At 29.4% G+C, this 21,185-nt stretch overlaps 3 protein-coding genes across 5 annotated transcripts; 2 read left to right on the top strand and 1 right to left on the bottom strand.

The window, feature by feature from the left end:
* Positions 1 to 3,796: 3,796 nt before the first annotated feature.
* LOC111037449 (nucleoside diphosphate kinase-like) lies at positions 3,797 to 6,414 on the bottom strand. 3 transcript variants are annotated; one of them, XM_022320029.1, is made up of 5 exons: positions 6,260 to 6,413; positions 5,929 to 6,086; positions 4,272 to 4,373; positions 4,090 to 4,202; positions 3,797 to 4,026 (listed from the first exon to the last, which is right to left on the bottom strand). In XM_022320029.1, exons 2-5 carry the CDS (start codon positions 6,058 to 6,060, stop codon positions 3,909 to 3,911), a joined length of 465 nt encoding a protein of 154 aa, XP_022175721.1. In that variant the 5' UTR covers positions 6,061 to 6,086; positions 6,260 to 6,413; the 3' UTR covers positions 3,797 to 3,908. The 3 variants fall into 3 exon arrangements, with proteins under 3 accessions (XP_022175721.1, XP_022175720.1, XP_022175719.1); XM_022320028.1 differs by having other exon boundaries at positions 5,929 to 6,067; positions 6,260 to 6,411; XM_022320027.1 differs by having other exon boundaries at positions 5,929 to 6,414.
* Positions 6,415 to 6,630: 216 nt separating this feature from the next.
* On the top strand, positions 6,631 to 11,566 carry LOC111037448 (probable RNA-binding protein CG14230). The gene is made up of 7 exons (XM_022320026.1): positions 6,631 to 6,825; positions 6,907 to 7,019; positions 7,901 to 8,086; positions 8,255 to 8,439; positions 9,397 to 9,632; positions 10,893 to 11,132; positions 11,203 to 11,566. The coding sequence occupies exons 1-7, from the start codon at positions 6,753 to 6,755 to the stop codon at positions 11,472 to 11,474; spliced, it is 1,305 nt and encodes a 434-aa protein (XP_022175718.1). The 5' UTR covers positions 6,631 to 6,752; the 3' UTR covers positions 11,475 to 11,566.
* Positions 11,567 to 17,466: 5,900 nt separating this feature from the next.
* LOC111037439 (heat shock protein 83) lies at positions 17,467 to 20,610 on the top strand. Its single transcript, XM_022320015.1, has 3 exons — positions 17,467 to 17,628; positions 18,064 to 18,332; positions 18,410 to 20,610. Exons 2-3 carry the CDS (start codon positions 18,064 to 18,066, stop codon positions 20,325 to 20,327), a joined length of 2,187 nt encoding a protein of 728 aa, XP_022175707.1. The 5' UTR covers positions 17,467 to 17,628; the 3' UTR covers positions 20,328 to 20,610.
* Positions 20,611 to 21,185: the final 575 nt, after the last annotated feature.

The following is a 21,185-nucleotide window of genomic DNA, read 5'->3' as shown; positions in this document are numbered from 1 at the left end:
TCCTTTTTAATCTAAGATTTAAAATTTTAATACAAGATTCCTTACAAGTTCGTCTACCTTTATCAAAAATTTCAACTGGAAAGTCAAACTAAATTTTTATGAGCGTTTGAAGTTGAAATTTTTACAACATTGGATATTCACTCGATTTCTCTTGTAGCGATTTTTTTATTTAATTGTAATTCAAAAACGAATTACTGTAGATACTTGATATTTACACCAAATGTTTATTTCATCAATTCATATACTTGTTAAATTAAAAAAATATTATGACTCGTTTTAAGCTGTTGACGGACATTTTCAATTTTCATTTTTTTTCTATAAATGCCAATAAAATTTTATTGGTTTGGTGAAAAAGCATGAAAATTTAATACAAGACTCTTGATAGCTTGTTACAATAACAGTAAAAATATATTAAAAAAACATAGAACAATTTTTTTTATAAGCATTTAAATTTCAAATGTTGACAATATTTATCAAATAAAAAATTGAAAATGATTTTGTAGTTAAAAATGTATAACATTTTCAATTTCATAGCTAAGGATTGAAAATTGAAAACAAAGTTCCACTTAAGCAGTTTTTTCCGTAACTAAAAAAATCTAAAAAAATATATGAATACAGTTATTTTTTACAGACATATTAATTTCAAATTTGGATAATAAGGTGTGTCATCGTTAATGGGCGGCTTCCCCAAATCAAATGTTCAATGTCTGTTTTTCTATATTTTCATTTACACTTATTGCAGTACTCAAATTGTATAGATTGTGTGACGCAAATAAAGGGAAAAAATGGATAAAATTGCATTGACAGAGAATAACGTTTATCATTTTGTTGTAATTCGGTTCCAAAACAGCCCAATTTTACATAGGTATATTTAACATTTTTCCAGCATCACTGATAATTTAAGAATAATGTTAATACTACTTACCGGCTACCATATTAATAATATGTAATAACAATATAAAATATCCTAGACTGAACTTACTGTCTCCGCTCAAAATCATTTTTCGTATACAATGATATATGATATCATTGAATTCAATTTTAATACCATTCATTACAGAAACCTCCGAGATACCTAGGATGTACAGCAGAGCTACATCCACTTACCAGCTTTTTTTATATTTCCGATAGACATTTATCTTTGATTTGATGAATACAAAAAGGTACAGTTAATAAATCTAAGCGAACCATAGACCCAGTGGCGCATTGGCTCGGAACTTCTAAAAATGTTCTCAGGCCAAATGAAAATACAGTGGCCCCAAACCTACATTTCGTCTCTTCATTGAACATTTTTTTTAAAATTAGTTTCCTATGGTTTGAAGACTGAATATATCCCTTATTGTCATTAAATAATCAAGAATAATTTATTAAATTAAAATATTGCTAAGACAGTCATTATCATAATCGTACGACCCTCCCCCCCTCTGATCTATGGACCCCTTTAAAAATGTGATCAGGCTATATATGTACCTATATTAGATAGGTTTATTATTATTCCTCTTACTGGGGCATTTATGGTAGCATAAAACATAAATAAGAGCAACAAATACTCTATTCAGAGGACCTTACAAGGATTTTTATTGTCTCCATCAATCGTCACACAAGTGCATAACAAAGCAAATTTTACGATTGGATGATCATGTTTAGCTCCTTTACTTTAAAAATAAATCTACAGCATCTCGCAGGCTTTATATTATATTTTTCTTTTAAGCGAGCTAGGAGTATTTAAAAATTGTAAATTGTGTGTACAATGTATAAACGATATTAAATTGTTAAATAATATTATTGTTTGATAATATAGATAATATGTGTAATATAGCATTGATTTTAAAAACACTAAAATATACTAAATGTATCATCATTTAAGGCATCACATAGGTTTTTTATATTTTAATTGTAACATGAGTTATGACTTATGAGTGTTTTAAGATGTACAGTGTACATCTGTCAACATCTTTTATGGTAGGAAAGTGAATCTAGTTGGTACTTTTAAGGGTCAAAAGTTAGAAGTATTCCTAATAGTTTTCAAAAGCAGCAGGAAAAATAAACAAAAAATTAAAGGAGAACTGAACTTTTAACGCAAAACCAGTTTTCGAAAAAATAGATTTTAGTTTTTAGTGTAACTCTAAAAAATTGTCACTGAAATCCGGGTTTTCTATACACCATAACATTTTCAATATTGTTTGTTTTTTTTAAACTTATCTAGATAAAAAAATGTTTGCTCAATTTTTTTAGTTTTTTTTTTCTATAATTGTCAATAAAATTGTACTTGTTAGGTCAAAAAGTTTGAAAATGTATATTATCCTGATGTATATTTACAATAACAGTTGAAAAATATTAAAAATGCATAGGCCACGATTTTTTTTTTATTAGCATTTTAAGTTCAAATTTTGACAAAATTCATATCATCCAAACTTTACAAATAATTTTAATTAAAATTTTCAACTTTTAATTTTTATGGCTAACTAGCTAAGGGTTGAAAATTTAAAACAAAACTCCATGCAAGTAGGTTATTCTGTAACCAAAAAATTTAAAAATACATAAGCAGTTTTTTTTATGTTCAAATATGGATGGAATTACATATTAAATTAACCTATAATAATAATTTATTTTGTTGAAAATTAAAAACATTATTCGTGGGTACTTGAAACTTTTAAAGTATATTATTATATTTCATACACAGTACACACAGTGACTTTTCAAATATATTTTTTTGGCGAAAATAATGTTTATCTGCCTAGTACCTACTCATTCTTACTAGTAAAATAAATTACTTTAATCACAATAATATCATCAAATATACTATATTACTAAGTAATATTATAAACTGGCAGGCAGTCTTTGCTCAGAATTGTTGTTTGTATACAACTACACAACAATTTTACATAATTTAATTCAAATTTAACACCATCCGTTACAGTTACTTACTTGTAACCTTCTATACAGCAGAGCAACATCCACTTACCCACTTTTTTAACTTTCGAGGGTTTGGGATGTCAAGTGTGAATATTTTAATGTTTATAATATAATTAGGCTTTAAATGTTATAATTATAAATAAGGTCAGTTGTTGTTAAAGTGTTTGTTACAACCAAGTTTCTAAACGCGACACTTTTCAAAAATGTTATTATACTGAATGATTCACAAATCATGCATATCCTTAATTACCCATTGCTTTTAATTAAATAATTATTTTTAATATTTTTATTTATGGGTACATATGATTAGTTATGAAACATTTTTCAAATGTTTAGAATACTGAATAACCATTCAAATTAGAATTGCTCTTTTACCTAAATTGCAAGGCCATAGATTCCTAATTTCCGATTTTACATGAAACATAAAAATAGGTACATACATGGATGATACATTTATGCTAGGTTGCATGAACGTTGAACAATAACTAAACATTTAACGAATGAATAGTGAAGTAATGGTCATTTAAACATAATTTAGTGGCCCATTAAATTTTATTGAAAAGCTAAATTAATAAATCTAACCCGAAGTCAATTTATATTATATACATAATATATCATAATCCTTATAAGAGTATTCAAGATAATTATTTTTAGTTTTTTGGTAGGATCAGTTATGTGACTATACTCAATAAAAATATGTATATTAATTCATTTCATTACAAAATCAAACACATTTTCATATGTCATATAGTGTCTATTATAGAAAAGTTTTCACTTAAAAACGTTTCAAATTAAAAGAAACCCTATTGATAGGAGGTATGGATCAACATCTGTTAATTTACAAATTAAATGTTTAAATAATCATAACCTATTGGACAACATATTTTATAAGAATTTATTTATTAAAATGCACAATTACACGTACATAACCCTAAATTGGGTCGTATTTAAGCTCGAACATTACTTAAATATTAATACCATGTTTAATATATTTATTCATAGACCCAAGAGTCGATATCCTTTGTCCATGGGACAACTTCTTTTTCAGAGAACCACAAAGCAATTTCTTTGTTTGCAGATTCTACAGCATCAGATCCGTGAATGATATTACTAAAAAAATATCAAATATAAAAATTAACTGTAAGATAAATTTTAAAAACAATATATATTTACCGGCCAACTTGGATACATAAATCTCCTCTAATAGTTCCAGGGTTAGAGTTTTTCGGGTCAGTAGCACCAAGAATGAAACGTCCAGTTTTCACAGCATCTAATCCTTCCCATACCTACAATCATATGGGTTTTAGTTAATTAATAAAATATATCAAGTGTCATATGAATATAACACAATTTACCATGGGGACAACAGGTCCAGATGCCATGTACTTGATGAGACCAGGGAAGAATGCTTTGCTAGAAAGATCAGCATAGTGTTTCTTCAACAATTCTTCGGAAGGCTACATAAAAATGAAGGATAGTTATTTACAGAATTAATAATAAAAATATCATGTTAAAAAACATTAGTGGCTCATACATAATTTTCTAAAAAGTTTATTTACACAATTTGTACCTATCATTTGTCTATAAGGCTTCAAAGTTCAAACTAATGTACATTTTATTTATCTATACAAAAATGTTTTAATTATACAATTATTAACTTAAGCTTACGCCTAAATTTAGGAATACAAGTTTCAGTTTGCTCAAAGCCCAGGAATAATCAAATTTATTTTTGGACAAGAAAATCTCAATTGGATCAGTCCCAAAAATATATATTTTTTAAAAATTGAACATGAAGACATGAAGATAGTCCCAAAATATAAAATAAAAATACTTATAACTAGGCACAGATAATAGAAAATTGAGTGATACTATTTAAAAAATATTTTTTACAGTGAAAATTGCTAAATTTTAATACTTAACTATAAAGGAAAAGAAATAACAGCCATGTAAATTTTTAAGTCTCACAAAATTATTTTTTACTTGCATTAAAATCAGTCTTAAAAAATTTTAGGGTACTCCGTACACATATAAGACAACTAGATAGCGTACTGCATATTACATTCCCAGAGAAACGTTTAAGTCGTGCGGAGATATATCAACAGGCATGGGCGGATAGGCCTACCGGGAAACCGGGCATTTCCCGGTGGGCCCCCCTTCGTATTTCGGTAATGGGGCCCTTTAATAAAATGCTATTACCTACGATAGAAATAATTTGAAAATTTTTTTTCATGGGTGGGGGCCCCCTTGTAAAATTTCCCGGCAGGCCAAAATTGGCCTATCCGCCCATGTCAACAGGACAATGTTTACATAATCACTCAATAGATAAGATACCTATGCATATTTATGTGGTATATATATTATGAATGTAAGTATATACTATATTATCAATCATGCAATTTTGTCCAGTTGGCATATGGCTGCCAACTTCGATATTATCTTGTAGTCGGCTATCTAGTTATTTTATATGTCAATAGGATAAACCACCTTGTAAATTGTTTTATCTTATTCTACAATAACAGGTTTAATCCACTAGCGAACAGAGAAAAATAACCAACTATGAAATAATCATTATTAGTACCTACCAAGCACAAATAAGTAGTTAAAATATATTTTAACTCATGATAGCAAATAAAACCAAAGATAACAATATCTAAATCTGGATATTCCAATTTAAGTTATTAGTAATCCATAACCTAAAACGCAATACCTACACTGATATATTATGGGAAAACACATTGTTTCAACTAATTCATAGAATATAAATTATAAATAATCATGAATAATAGTTCGTTAGAAACTTGAAGACAAATATTGATGAAGCTGTTGAAAGAGAAACGAACAATTTGAAAAACTTATAAAAAATGGATTGCACTTGGATGCCTAGACAGAAGTGTCATCGTTTCTCAAATTAAGGTCACCTGCTGCCGGCCGATGGATCACAATCAGTAATTCAGGTCCCGGTTTATTAAGATAAATTGTATCTTATAGCTGACGACCACTTTTCTAACTCACCCAGAGGAATTTCATAGCGACCAGTTTGAATCCCTTGGTCTCGAAACGTTTGATGATCTTGCCGACAAGTCCGCGCTGCACACCGTCAGGCTTGATCATGATGAAAGTGCGTTCGGCATTTGGGTCGCCCATGGCTAGTCTGATGAGTATTTGAAACGCTGTTAGTATGGAGCAAATGAACATGTAAAATAAGCGAGGAGACCGCCGGGGTGTTTGATGTTGTGTAGCGGCCGCGAGGTGATGGACAGCAAAGGAATGCAATGAGATCAGGTTTCGTGAGAAAAGAAAAGGAGAACAAAACGGCTGCAGAATAGTATGTTGTTGTACTGACCAGTTGTTTGGTGGGCGTTGCTGCGAAAAAAAATTTGTACTGGTAGAGAACCGAAAAGGCGGTCCTTTCAAAGATGTTTATCGAACGATAGTCAAATACAGTCAAATAAGTGTCAAAGTCCAAGATGTCCAGACTTCACAATGGTGCAATGCCCCGGTGGCCGGTATTAGACGACTTTGGTTTTGTGGTTATATTGCTTTATGAAGTCACTCACATATAACCATGGTCGTGGTATGATATATGCTATCCACAACAGTAAATAATAGAATGCAACCATGACGAACCATAATATAATATCTTAGTCCGTGGCAACCATGCTAAATTTAATCTCTATAATCTAAAACCATGCTCTATGGTCTGATAAACATTATCACCCAAACATGTTAGCTGTTAACAAGACCGCATTGTTTTTACTTTTTACTTCTTTTTTTTCAGCATAAAAATATAAGATTTGCCATTATTTGCCTGTTTGTTAATTGTTTAGTCAATAATCATGGACGGACAGCGCAGAGGGAATCTACCGGCCTTCTCGGGGATCGGTTCGGTAATAAAAACAAAACAAAAAGGTAGTAATAAAAATGCACAGTGCTTAGCCTTATTCAACATTCATTTAGGTGTAATTTTTCATTGATTTTTTATTCGTGTAGATGTTAAAAGCGTCGTTAAGACTCAAGAATCCGATGCCAAACGTCAGAATGCATTGGCCGAAAAATGGAAAACATTACAAGACCAAAAATGTGCAATTGCCAATGCACTGAAGGTACCTTACATGATTATCAAACATTGTTTTTCAAAATCCTTGTAACCCATGATATTATAATTTATACTATAATATGATTGATAAAAGGTTGTAATTTAATTCATTGTACAAAAACAAATTTTTATTTAATTAATCCAAAGAAATTTTTTGAAAAATTCAGAAGTTTTGAAGTTAAAATAATAATATAATAATATTAGCCTAAGCTGAATTTAAAATTGATAGATCTCCTCATGGCTTTGTTAGAAGAGAGAGTTCGATAAATAATAATTTGGTTAGAAACAAATTTTAACTATAAGAATTATAACAGATCAACTTAATATAACAATTTAAATGAAAAATTTACTGAAATAAAGTATTAATATAATTTTTTTGACATTATGTACATTTAAATCATGGTCACAACAAAATTATATAAACTTGTATTGAGGGCATTACTGTCCCAAAACTATTCTAATTTTTAGAATAATGACATTGGACTTAAAGAGAAGTTAGTTGTTAATTTAGGAGTTTTCATAGATATTCGATAAAATGTATGTTTAATGTGTTCTCTAATCACTATACTCTGTCTTCAGAGAGAACAATCAGTCAGCTGACCAATTTACGGCAGTGCTGCGCATCTCCCACCAACTTCCTGGTGTTCGCTTTATCAAATGGTTCTTGAAACTTCAATCGCATCATTCTTGATTGAACTAAAGTGATTGCTCTCTTTTGTTTCATTACCTATTGAGTATTTACACTGCAGTTAGTTTAGTGAACTAGAATTTCATAATTCTTAGATTTTTGTATTAATCGTAGTTTATTGGTTTGAGTTGTGGTAAGACAGTAGTCTTACTGCAACCTAAATTAAATAAAATGAATCATAATTATATTTTTTTTTTTAGGGTGAATCATCAAACAAGAAAATAAAATTTGATGAAGATGGTGATCAACAGGTTAATGATTTGCAATTATCTACGCAAAAGATATCATTGTTTGATGACGATGATGCTAGTGATCATGAAAATCAAGAAGAGTTAGTATCCGATTACAAGTTAAAATTGCGATTTGAAGGTGAAAAAGGCAAAAAGGTGACATAATTATGTAGATATTGAGATTTTAACATACAAACATACTGCATATAATATGTATATAAATTTTAACTTTCAAGTCACAATACACAATTTAAAAAAAAAAATGTAATTCATGCTGTAATGTATATCTTATTTTATTAAAATATTATGTATTTAATATTTTAGTTATTCCATATGCAAACATCTAAAGCTACTGGAGATGACCGATTTATAATGGATAAACGATTTTTTGAAGAACAAGAAACTACTGAAAAATTGAGCGATGATGAGATAGAAAAACAAATGAATATTTTAGAAGATGTGATGGGCAGATCAATTACAAAACATAATAAGACTAAAGGAGACGAAATGTAAGATTATTAGGACATCTAGTATAGTTACTCTATGATTTGTATTATTTTTAGAATACTCTAGTATTTTATTAGTTTAGTAGAGTAAAATTAAACAAATTTCAGAAATTATAATTTTTATAATCCAAAACAGTTAATGTATTTGCTTCACAATTTTTTGTAATTATACTTAGTCCATCATTCTTAATTCTCAATTGATTAACTAAATAACCTTATTTGTTTCTCAAAAGTATAATAATATGGCATAAAACACTAATTATATGTAGCTTATTTTTTGAGAGTTAAAAGCTGCAATAATATAAATATGACACTTTTTAATAAGTCAATCTACTATAAAATTCTATGTAGAAATCAAAATGTTACATTAATTCCAAGTCTTAAGTCCTAAGTTAAGCAATAAAAAATAAAATATGATAATTCTAGAGAAAGTAATTTAAGTATGTTATTAAATATTTAATATAGCTCTAAATATACCATTTCAAATCACCGGAACTTAAAAGTGTGCTTTAATTGTTACTTTCTGATTATTAAATATATAAAATTGTATTCACTTATTTATTTATTAAACTCAGCTTAATATTGTATATCACACTAGCTAAACTAGATTCTTCTGACTTTTTCTCAAATATCAGTTATTTATTTCAATGAAACAATAACTCAGGGTTTTTTATAACTTGAAATTCCAGAACGACGAGAAAAATTTAAATATTTAAAATATTGCATTAACAAAAAAACATAACACAAGTGTTGTGGTACTTTCAATTGAATTTATTTGATTTGATTTGAAATATGGATCATATTAAGTTGTGAATGTTAAAGTAACAGAGTATTCTGCTTATAAATGTAGGTATTTTGTGTTAAAATAAACGGTTTTTAAAAATAATTATAAAAAAATCCTATTAAATAATTTACTTAACACGTTTGTTAATGATTAACAATTATTTGTTTCTGATTTAGATTCAACATGGTGAGATATGATCCAACACAAGAAGAACATAAAAAATATATAAAAGACAAACCTGATCTTCCAAAACAGAAGCGACCTAAAAAGTTTAAAGTAGAACAAAACAAAGTTGTAGCTGAAGCAGTTGTTGATACAGATAAATATTATAAAGTTGGGGATAAACTTAAAGATGTATTTAGTTCTCAAAATCAATTTAGCTTTACTAGCTTATTTCTAAGTTCGGATAAAAGTGAGTTAAATAAAAATATGTATTGTGTTTTTACTTCTAGTATTGTTAACAATTGGTTAAATAGTAAATACCACTGTAATTTTAAATTTTGATGTATAAATATTATAATCTATTAAAATTATATTTAGTAGAACTTCATCAATTTAAAACAAATTTGTTGGCTGCTTTTTAAAATGTTTAGAATTTATCCTGTGGATATCAAGTTGGTGGTCAAATCAGAAAAATTATGTCGCAGATAATAACAAATGAGTTTTCAATCAAACCAGGAGAATGAGTTTCTGCCTCCACTAAAGCTTTTTTTGTTTTTTAAAAATTAAAAAATAATGCATTTTTGCTATAAAGGCTTATGACATTTATTCCACCCTACACAACCAAATTTCTGTGCATGCCTCTGACAAAAATACAGATACTTTACAAACAATTCATATGATTCAAGATCAAAAACATTTAAACCACCACTTATCAGAGGTCTTATATTTACAACATTACATTAGAAGAATGAAAGTAGATTCCTACAATTTTCCAAGTTGTTATATACAATTATTTTCATTGTCTATGTGTTGTAGCAACTTATTAAATATGAAAAAAAAGTTGTTGATTTCATGAATTGGAGATCCATATAATTAGGTAATAGATAATGTTGAATTATTTAATAATACCAACCATTTGGGTCAATCTGTCATATCACGTCAGAAGTCCCTAAGTTTTTAATTTAAAAGTATTTGAAAAATCTATTGACGTGATTGTTTAAAAGTAATAGAAATGTAACAACCATTGTCATGACTCATTTTCTTTTAATTAAAAAACAAATTACTGTATACTTATATAACCTTCATTTTTCCCATTTTTAATCAATATTATGTACTTACATTTTGTGAATGCATATTTAATATGACTTAATAATTAAATATTACAATGTAATATGTATAACTAAATAAATATAACTTAAATGTCTAATATGTTTATAATCTCGTATCGTACTAAATCTCATAAAATAATTATAGTTGTGTATACCTTAAATAAAAAAGTATAATAATAATTGTGTGTGGTGAATTTTGGTTTTGTATACAATAGTACTCAAAATTAAAAGAGTGATAATTTTGTGAATTAGCTGTTTACATTCATGTACTGTAAAACTTTTCATTAAAAAAATAAATATCTTAATGTGGCTACGAAATATACACGAAAAATATTTCAATGTAATAAATTAGATATATTATAACAAACAATTTTATATATTATTAACTTTTTGTTTTATAGTCGATGATGTAGACAAAAATGAATATCAAACAGAAAAGATAACTAAACCTCAAAAGAAATTTGGTCGAAATCCATTTGTTGATGATTCTAGTGATTCCGAAAATGAAGATAACAATTTAGAAGATGAAGAAGAACATTTTGATGCCGAGGTTGATGAAGTGCCTTCAGGAAAATTTTTAGGATCCAGAGGTGTTTGGCGAGAAGTTTTTTTTTTCAAAGTAGATGATTCTAGATTCAAAGGTACAAATTAATATTATAATGTTGTATTATTGATAAATTTATTTTTGTTATTTTATTATTTTTATTTTAGATGCTCAAGAATTTTATGATCCTCAATTTAATAAAACCAATTATACGGGAAGTCAAGATCCAAGATTCATTAAGAAAAGGGATATGTTGAGAGATTTTTTGAAAAATAAAGATAAAAGACATAAACGTGACGTAGGCAAAAAGATGTTTAGTAGAAAACTTGGAGGAACCCACAATGACCAGAAAAATAGTAAAAGTCATAAAAATAAACCTCAAATTAAAACAAATAAATTTAAAGGGGAAAAAAAATTAAAAACAAACCAAACATCTTAATAATTATAAATTATAAATTTCCTTGTTGTCAAAAGTATGTTATGTTATAAATTTATTGTTTGTATGAAAATAAATTACTTTTATGACATTTTTATAATAATATGTATTATGTTTTATTTATAGAAAAATTAAATACAAATTCAAAATATTTTAATTAAAATTTTAAAAAAAATCCTTGTACACACATACAACATAGCAAATTTGTGTTCAGCAAAATCAATGTTGTATTGCTAACTTTAATATTAAAGTGAATTGACCTATCATGAAAATTTTAATGGAAAATTATTTGTGTTTTTACATTGTTTTTTTCTTTTTGCAACATTTTAATTTTTTCAATTGATTTGAGCATTTATAGATTTTAATATTTCACATGTTCATGAGTCTTAACTTGCTTACAAATTTAAATATTGTAAAGTAATCAACATTCAAAAAATCTGATAATGTTTTTACATGGTTAGTTACTTAGTTAATTATAAAGGATTTGCAAATTTATTTATAACAATTTTAGTTAGTAAATTATTTTTAACTTTTTATAGTTATTATATGTTACATCATTAAATATATCATTAAGCTAATGCAGCATTATTCACCTAAATTTTCTAATTACAATAATATTTACTGTTAGGCCAAATGTCAATCTGATTGTTCGAATTGAATATAAAATAGTGAGATTGCAAAAAAACTGAACCAAAAATGAGTCCATGTAGAGCTCTATTAATTGTCAATTGGTTATTTATTTATTTATATATTAAGTATTAAACGGGCAAGGCCCTGTTACAATAGACAACAACATACAATCGTTATGATAGTGTATAATGTATAACAAAGTAAGAATATAATATTTATGATTATAATAATAATAGTAGTAATCATAGACGTGTATAAGAAAATATGTCTATGAAAATTGGTTGAAGTAATAAACAATGTACAATATGATTTAAATGAGTCTAAATTTGGTGAGCTGAACATATAAATTTTAAACTTATTACAGGGAGTGTTATTAACATAGTTAGTAACTTGTAGGCTTAAAGGAAGGCAATAGTGTCCTATAACTATACTTGATTTAATATTGATTCCTATTTTTAATAATAAAAAAGTGATTATTGATCATATTTGATTGTCATCTCATATTCTCACTCTTTCAACAATACAACTCAAATAATTTTGAAATATTGAATTGTGTGTACAGCAAAATCTATAATTTATAGTTGATACGAAATGTATTAAAATTTTAAATACCAATGAAATAATGAAAATCAGTGGTGGTCAAATGGCGGAGGGTAATGAGGGGATAGATCCCTCCCATTTCATGTCCTTTTTTTAATGTTTTATATTACGTGATAACTTTAATTTATGTTTTTAATAATTAAATAGAGCATGTTAAAAGAATCCGCCATATCCCCACACCCCCTCCAGACATAATAATTTTATCGCCACTGATGAAAATGAAGGGGTCCGTGCAAGAACTAGTCAGCTCCATTTTTCGAAACTTTTCAATAAACAAAAAACTGGAGCCATCTAGTTTTTCCACGGGAAAAAACCCAGACAGCTCCCGGTTCCATTATATTTCCTATACGAATTACGAGTAGTCGGATTTGTCTCATTCTTGTACAGATAAACTCATACCTAATTTTTTGTTTTATCAAATTCAATTAAAAACCAATTTTGACAAAAAATGCAACTGTCTGGTGGTTGCATCATTCAAATAGTATATTAGTAATATTACTAATTAAATAAAAACCAGAAAGGAAATAAATAAATAAACTTATAAGTTATACTTATAACCCATCAATTTTTACTATTGTTCCATGTAAGTATAGACCAATAAGTACATTAATTTAAAAATATTAGCTTCTAATTACTATTAGAGCATGTTATACATTAAACATACTACAATTAGTACAATTGAAAATTATGATTGGAAAAATGGACAAATTGTCGAAAAACAAAATAGTGAAAGAGATAATTACCGCTCCGATTATAAAGATAAACTCATGTCCCAAAAACCAAAATTTATAGATAAATAAAAAATATATATAACTTATTCATATTATATTATAAGATTTAGCAATTTAATAGTTTGGTATAATACAAGTATGCAACAATATTAATAATTTATATTTATATAATTATGAGACAAACTATCCGAAAATGTTACGAAACATACCTAAGAATAGAATATAGATCGTTGATTTTAATAGATAGGTAAGCCCTTAGACTTTACTACGGAAATAAAATTGAGTACTAATATACAGGAACTTCAAAAGTCAAAGATTGTATGGTTGATCTTGATTATTAGTTATTACTTATTACCAACACCATCTGAAGTCGGTGTTATTACACTACAAAAAAATCTGAGGGTCTCAGGGTATAGATACGACTATTAAGAGATTTTATATTTTTTTTTAACCATTTTTTTTTGTTGAGATTTTGGGTGTTTGTCAAATTTATAGTATTTGGTTAGTTCTACTGATAAACAATTTATTATTACTGTAATTGACGATCCACTCGGCCCAATTCATTCAATGATTAATAAATAATATGTAATACTGCGGTTAGTGGTGTTTCATTCCCACGTGTTTTGAACAATGAACATACTGTATACAGAGTGATCATAAAACGGGTTCTTCAACTCATCCATTTCAATATTATAACATGATAATATGATATTAAATCATTTAAATCTACGTGCCATGTCCTTAATAATATTTATTTGTGTCCTTTTCTTTTTGTAGGTAAATAGGAGAAAAACTATATTACTTTAGAATTAATAATAAAACGAGTACTTTGAAAAATACCCGTCATGACGTAAGTAGATGTGGTTTACATGCATGACCTATGGTAGTAATCGTAAGGTATAATCGCAAAATATAACACCTATAATATCTATATAATATTATTATGTGGTGTAATTACTAATGAGGTTAATATTTTTTACAGATGATGATTTAAAAATAACTTCAATTATTGATATAATTTAAGTAGAAAACTTTAAACGTTGATATAGAGTACGAAAAAATCACATCTGCGCTCCGCGTAAAAATAACAGAGCGTATCTTTATTCTTTATAAATTATAATACTGCAGCATACACAATGTAATATCTGAATGACGAATAATAGACGGAGTGTTGATTAACATAATATCATCGAAATAATGTGATGGTAGTTTCTAAATTATTACTCCGTGTCCCCATGTTTCGAGTACAAAATAGTTTAATTTTACGTCCATTGCGAAATACTATATTATGGTGCAACGCAAAATCTGCTAAAAACTCAATTATAATTTACAATAATATTATAGTAAATTCCTTACGCTAACCGTACTTTGGATCCTATGACTGTAGCCAGTTTTTTCGACTGAAATTTGAGTATGAATTCTAATAATATTATATTTGACTGCTTATATAAATTATGGGCTCCACCGAGTTAATTCAATTATTAGCTCAAATTTAAGTAAGAGACCACAAGACGAACGCGGCGCATGTTTCGTTGATTTGCTTATTCCCAGAGAAAAAAATATTATGGCCATTACGACTTTGAAGAAAGTTTAATATTTTATCGAAGCTGGTAAGCGTTTGAAGTCGATAAACTACTATTTATATGGTTAAAAAATAATAATACTTTTATTATGGTTTTATCAAAATAAAATCATAAATCTTTATCATTATAATTTTTATATTAAATTGTATTTGTCCAGTATAAATTATTCGTGGACGTCGCCGAAACGGTATTGCGGAAATTCCAAACTAAAAAAAAAATAAACTGATGTAAAGTCGTGTAGAGTTTGGTCTATGCAATACACGTACATATTATTCCGACACTACTCATACTGTAATATTTTAAAACGTCGCTATGTACATTGTTACCTACCATTATATTGTTTTAAAACGACGTTTCAATAAATTAGACGTCACCAAAACAATTTTACACGGATTCGCCATTACATTAAAACCTCTAAAGAGGGACCGAACACTCGTTCACTGACATTTTGTCCGCTATTTGGCGGTGACCGGTATTCAGAGGGATAAAAAAATCAATTAATGACTATAGTCTACAATCTACAGATAATGAGTCAATGTAAAAATGATAGACATAATATGTTTGTGTTAATAAATTTATCGTTTACAAATAAAATAAAAGTTTAAAAAAATTAATAATTTTGTGGTAAAAACACTAAAAACTATCATTTATGAAAGAAATCAATTACTTTATCTGACGAATTAAGTAATTTCGTTTGTGAAGGGACTTTCTTATTCAACCGTGCTGGAGATTAATGATGTACAATTGTCAATTTTGTACATTATTTAGTGGCCACGGCGTACTATAATATACTTCATAGTTCATTATATTGCAAACAAAACTATATTTATGAACAGGACATAAACTAGAAAAGTATTTTCGTCGACGCGATAACATAAGATGAAGATAATGAGTAATAGCATAGAACTATAATGTAATAGTAATAACTGTGTATATGTGGTAATACCTTATTTTGAACTTATAAACGTGTAGTTCATAATTTAGATTTTTTTTATTATTATTATAAAAGCCCCTAGTATAGACTATGATAGCTTGACAATTACGTAAATATCATTTAGATTATTCTACAATATTATTTCACATTTACGGATAAAAAATCAAAACGATCAACATAAAAATTCAAAAGCCATAGGTAAATGATCGCTATTTACAATATCTCGTATTTGGGTTTTCTTATAGATAAGTAAAAATGTCCCCGTTCTCAAAAATAATTTCTGCTATTTGGAGGTGTCCGTTAAGAGAAGTTTCTCTGTATTATAAATTATGGTATATTAATACAATGTTATAGTTATAAATTAGCAGTCATATTTTATCTTTTGTAAATAAATGTACTATGGACATATACTGCAAACATAATTTTTGTACAATTTTCTAAATCTAAAATCGTATTTTATCGGAAGCATAAAATTATAATTGACACAGGATTTAAATGTATGTTATGAGAAAACCTTTCATCATTTATGGATAGATAACGGGTGACTTTGAATATATTATAAAATTATAAAATTACAGGAGCCAAGTTCTAATAATTAATTAAATCCTTTATAGCTAATAATTCGGGTGCCTAGTTAAACTACGACAGCGGACGTTCTGTTCACGAAATCGCAAACTTCATGTTTTCAAGATTCGGCGTTTAGACATGGGTTGAAATTTGAAGGAAATTGTTTCAAGTCTACGATGGAAAAATAATTCAATTCGAATTACAAACATTTTGCGCGATACGCCAAGTGAACGCCGCGTCCCGGCGAAGTAAAATTTAACGACAATTTTTCGTTTGAAATTTATCAGGAAGCCGGGAAGCGCGAAATCGCTGTGCTAAGTCGATCATACAATTTGAAAGTTTTGTTTAGCTATGAAAAACAAACAAACATTTGAAAATCACGTTTAAAAATACGACAAGTGCAGATGATGTGGTCAAGTTAAAGGAAACTGGAAAATCGCGTACCTACGATAGTAAATAACTTAAGTCGACGGTTTAAGTTAATCGTTACGAACGCCGACTATTCATCGTAGAAACTGTTAAAAAAGGTAGAAAAAAAAAGTTTCGAAAAATTAATGAGAAAAACGTAAAAAACATCTTTCGACAACTGAAAATGATTAGTCACTGCATCACTCTGTATACGGTTAGTGGCTCACAGAATGTTCTAGAAGATTCTCGACGTTCACCCGGCCAACGAAAAACGCAAGTCGGTATGGCGTTGGTCAAAGCGCCCCGTTTTCGGGCAGCCGCCAAGCCAACGTTCGCGCGTCCTCGTCCGCTGCGCATCGTTCGATCGTTGCGCACCGGGCGGCCAATGCACAGCATACGGCCGGGCGCCGTTCGCTGTTCGCCATAACACGTGCTCGGCCGCACCGTCAGACCCGTCGGCTTTGACCAACGCGCTCCATCAAGCCGGTAGAACGTTCGCGAATCTTCGGCCCGGTGGCCACGGGAGGTTATAAATACCGGGCGCCGCCGTCGGAAGTTCGTCACTTTTGAGCTCGTCGTCAAACTCAGAACACGCACGCCGAAAGCCTGCGCTTCTACTTGCGATCAACACTGTTGGCCTATTGCTGCTTGCAATTTTTTTTCATTCAATTTGCGATCATCAATACATATACACTCAATAAATCGTAAGTACAGATCATCTGTTGATTTTTTTTGTAATCATGTGTTAACAATTATTTTTTCTTGCGTCCAAATAAATATTTGTTTTCGATTCATACCAAACTTATTCTAAACATTCTTTTTTTTGAGTTATTAATTCTCATTCGTTCAATTTCTTAATTTATTAATCGTTAGGAATGTTTTTTTTTTTATAACGATACCTAAGTACCTAAGCTTAATTATGATCTTTAATTTATATTCTTAATTAATGGGTTCACTAATTCTATTATTTTCAAATTTATTCAACTATGTACGTAACTTAGTTAAATTTTAGCTTCATTCACCACACAATACTTGGAAGTCTATTTATAAATTGTAAAAAATACTCGCCGTTTGATTTATAAGCCTGCTTGAGAAGTTTTTTCGAATATTGATATTTAATTTTATATTATTTGTTTTAGATGCCTGAAGACGTTACCATGACTGCATCTGATGATGTTGAGACCTTCGCTTTCCAAGCTGAGATCGCTCAGCTTATGTCCCTCATCATCAACACCTTCTACTCGAACAAAGAAATCTTTTTGCGAGAATTGGTATCCAATTCTTCTGATGCATTGGACAAAATTCGTTATGAGTCATTGACTGATCCATCCAAATTGGAATCTGGCAAAGATTTACACATTAAAATCATCCCCAATGCGGAAGAAAAAACTCTGACCATTATTGACACGTAAGTATTTTTATTATCTAAATAAATTTATAGATTTAAACTTAACAACTTTCCTGACCATAATATTATTATTTTAGTGGTATCGGTATGACCAAAGCTGATCTAGTCAACAACTTGGGAACCATTGCTAAATCTGGTACTAAGGCTTTCATGGAAGCTTTACAAGCTGGAGCTGATATTTCCATGATTGGTCAATTTGGTGTGGGTTTCTATTCCGCCTATCTGGTAGCTGACAAAGTCACTGTTGTTTCCAAACACAACGACGATGAACAATATTTGTGGGAATCTGCTGCCGGAGGTTCATTCACCATCCGTACTGATCCTGGTGAACCATTGGGCCGTGGTACCAAAATTGTCCTTCAAATCAAAGAAGATCAAGCTGAGTTCCTCCAACAAGAAAAAATTACCAGCATCATCAAGAAGCACTCTCAATTCATTGGCTACCCAATCAAATTAATCGTTGAGAATGAACGTACCAAAGAAGTCAGCGATGATGAAGCTGAAGAAGAAAAGAAAGATGAAGTTGAAGGTGAAACTGAAGAAGACAAAAAACCCAAAATTGAGGATGTTGGTGAGGATGAAGACGAAGACAAAAAAGATGAAGACAAAGACAAAAAGAAGAAGAAGACTATTAAAGAAAAGTACTTGGATGAAGAGGTCTTGAACAAGACAAAACCAATCTGGACACGCAACCCTGATGATATCAGCCAAGATGAATATGGTGAATTCTACAAATCCTTAACCAATGACTGGGAAGATCATTTAGCCGTCAAACATTTCTCTGTGGAAGGACAACTTGAATTCAGAGCATTTTTATTCATTCCCAAGCGTGCGCCTTATGACATGTTTGAGAACAAGAAGAAGAAGAACAACATTAAATTATATGTCCGTCGTGTCTTCATCATGGACAACTGCGAAGACCTCATGCCAGAATACTTGAACTTCATCAAGGGTGTTGTTGACAGTGAGGATTTGCCGTTGAACATCTCCCGTGAAATGCTCCAACAAAACAAGATCTTGAAAGTTATCAGGAAGAATTTGGTTAAGAAATGTTTGGAATTGTTCGAGGAATTGGCTGAAGACAAGGACAACTACAAGAAATTGTACGAACAGTTCAGCAAGAACTTGAAACTTGGAATCCACGAAGATAGCCAAAACAGAAAGAATCTCTCAGATTTGTTGAGATTCCACTCCTCAGCCAGTGGTGACGAATCATGCTCCCTTAAGGAGTATGTTGCACGTATGAAGCCAAATCAAACCCACATTTACTACATCACAGGTGAAAGCCGTGAACAAGTATCCAACTCTTCATTCGTTGAACGTGTCAAGAAACGTGGTTTTGAAGTTATTTACATGACTGAACCCATTGATGAATACGTTGTCCAACAAATGAAAGAATATGACGGCAAGAACTTGGTATCTGTCACTAAAGAAGGTTTGGACTTGCCTGAAACCGATGAAGAAAAGAAGAAGCGCGAGGATGATCAATCCAGATTTGAAAAATTGTGCAAAGTTGTTAAGGACATTTTGGACAAGAAAGTTGAGAAGGTTGTCATCAGTAACAGACTTGTTGAGTCTCCCTGTTGCATTGTCACATCTCAGTATGGTTGGACTGCCAACATGGAACGTATCATGAAGGCACAAGCACTCAGAGATTCATCTACCATGGGTTATATGTCTGCCAAAAAACACTTGGAAATCAACCCTGACCACCCGATCATTGAAACACTCAGACAAAAGGCTGAAGCTGATTGCAACGACAAGGCTGTCAGAGACTTGGTCATGCTTTTGTTCGAGACAAGTTTGTTGTCATCTGGTTTTGGACTTGAAGACCCACAAGTTCACGCTTCTAGAATCCACAGAATGATCAAATTGGGTTTGGGCATTGATGAAGATTTGCCAGTAGTTGAAGAAAAATCTGCTGAAGTTGAAGCCTCCGAGCCTGTTGTTGAAGCTGATGCTGAAGATTCTTCTCGCATGGAAGAAGTTGATTAAATTATTACAAAGTGAATTTATTTTGAAAGAACATTTCCTATATTTTTTATTGTTAAATATTATTTTGAGACTGATTTGTCCATTCTTTTTTTCTTTTTATTTCAAATTTGTTCCAAAATTAACTATTACATGGCAATTTATTTAAATCTGGTAGATTTGTATAATCATCTAATATTCAATGTACACATGTATAAGTTTGCTTGGAATATTCTAGTTGTATAAGGTGTTTACGAGTTTTAAAGATATTAAATACACATGGAATAATTTTTGTACATAAACTGAACTGATGCGTTTTTTTATCATTACCTAATTAATCTAATTTTAAATATTTTGGTGGTGTGCTGGATGTAATTACATTCACCATTTGGTTCTGAAAGAAATACAGTTTATGGAACTGTTGTACCATGTAGACATATAGTATAAATAATATGAAATTAATTGTTCATGGTTTGTGATAGGTAAAGAAATTGATTTTGGGATTGTCTGTATTTACTTGACAATATGCTGTAATTACAGTCAAGAGGTTTAAATTTATGGTATTAATAATAAATTATTCTAACATACTCCAATTAAATTTGGCATCATATACCAATATTTATTATTAGTATTAACTGCATTGAAATTAAACGTGTTGAATTTTATGCAAAGCTAAACTTTAAAAAGTATTAAAAATTAGTGATTAAGAAATAATACAAGCTATATTTTGCATTTGACTAGTGGCTTTTAATTGTGATTCTACTTCACTTATCAACTACTTAAAACAGTAATAATTATGTATTAATATGTACTATTAATATATTAACTTAAGAATTTTGTTAATTTTTACATAGATTTTCATTTTGATTTTTATGCTGAAAG

Source organism: Myzus persicae, unplaced genomic scaffold, assembly GCF_001856785.1.
Source record: "Myzus persicae strain clone G006 unplaced genomic scaffold, MPER_G0061.0, whole genome shotgun sequence".
In the NCBI taxonomy this organism is placed as follows: domain Eukaryota; kingdom Metazoa; phylum Arthropoda; class Insecta; order Hemiptera; family Aphididae; genus Myzus; species Myzus persicae.
Note: the sequence above shows the minus strand (reverse complement) of the source record. Positions and strands in the feature narration are given on the sequence as shown.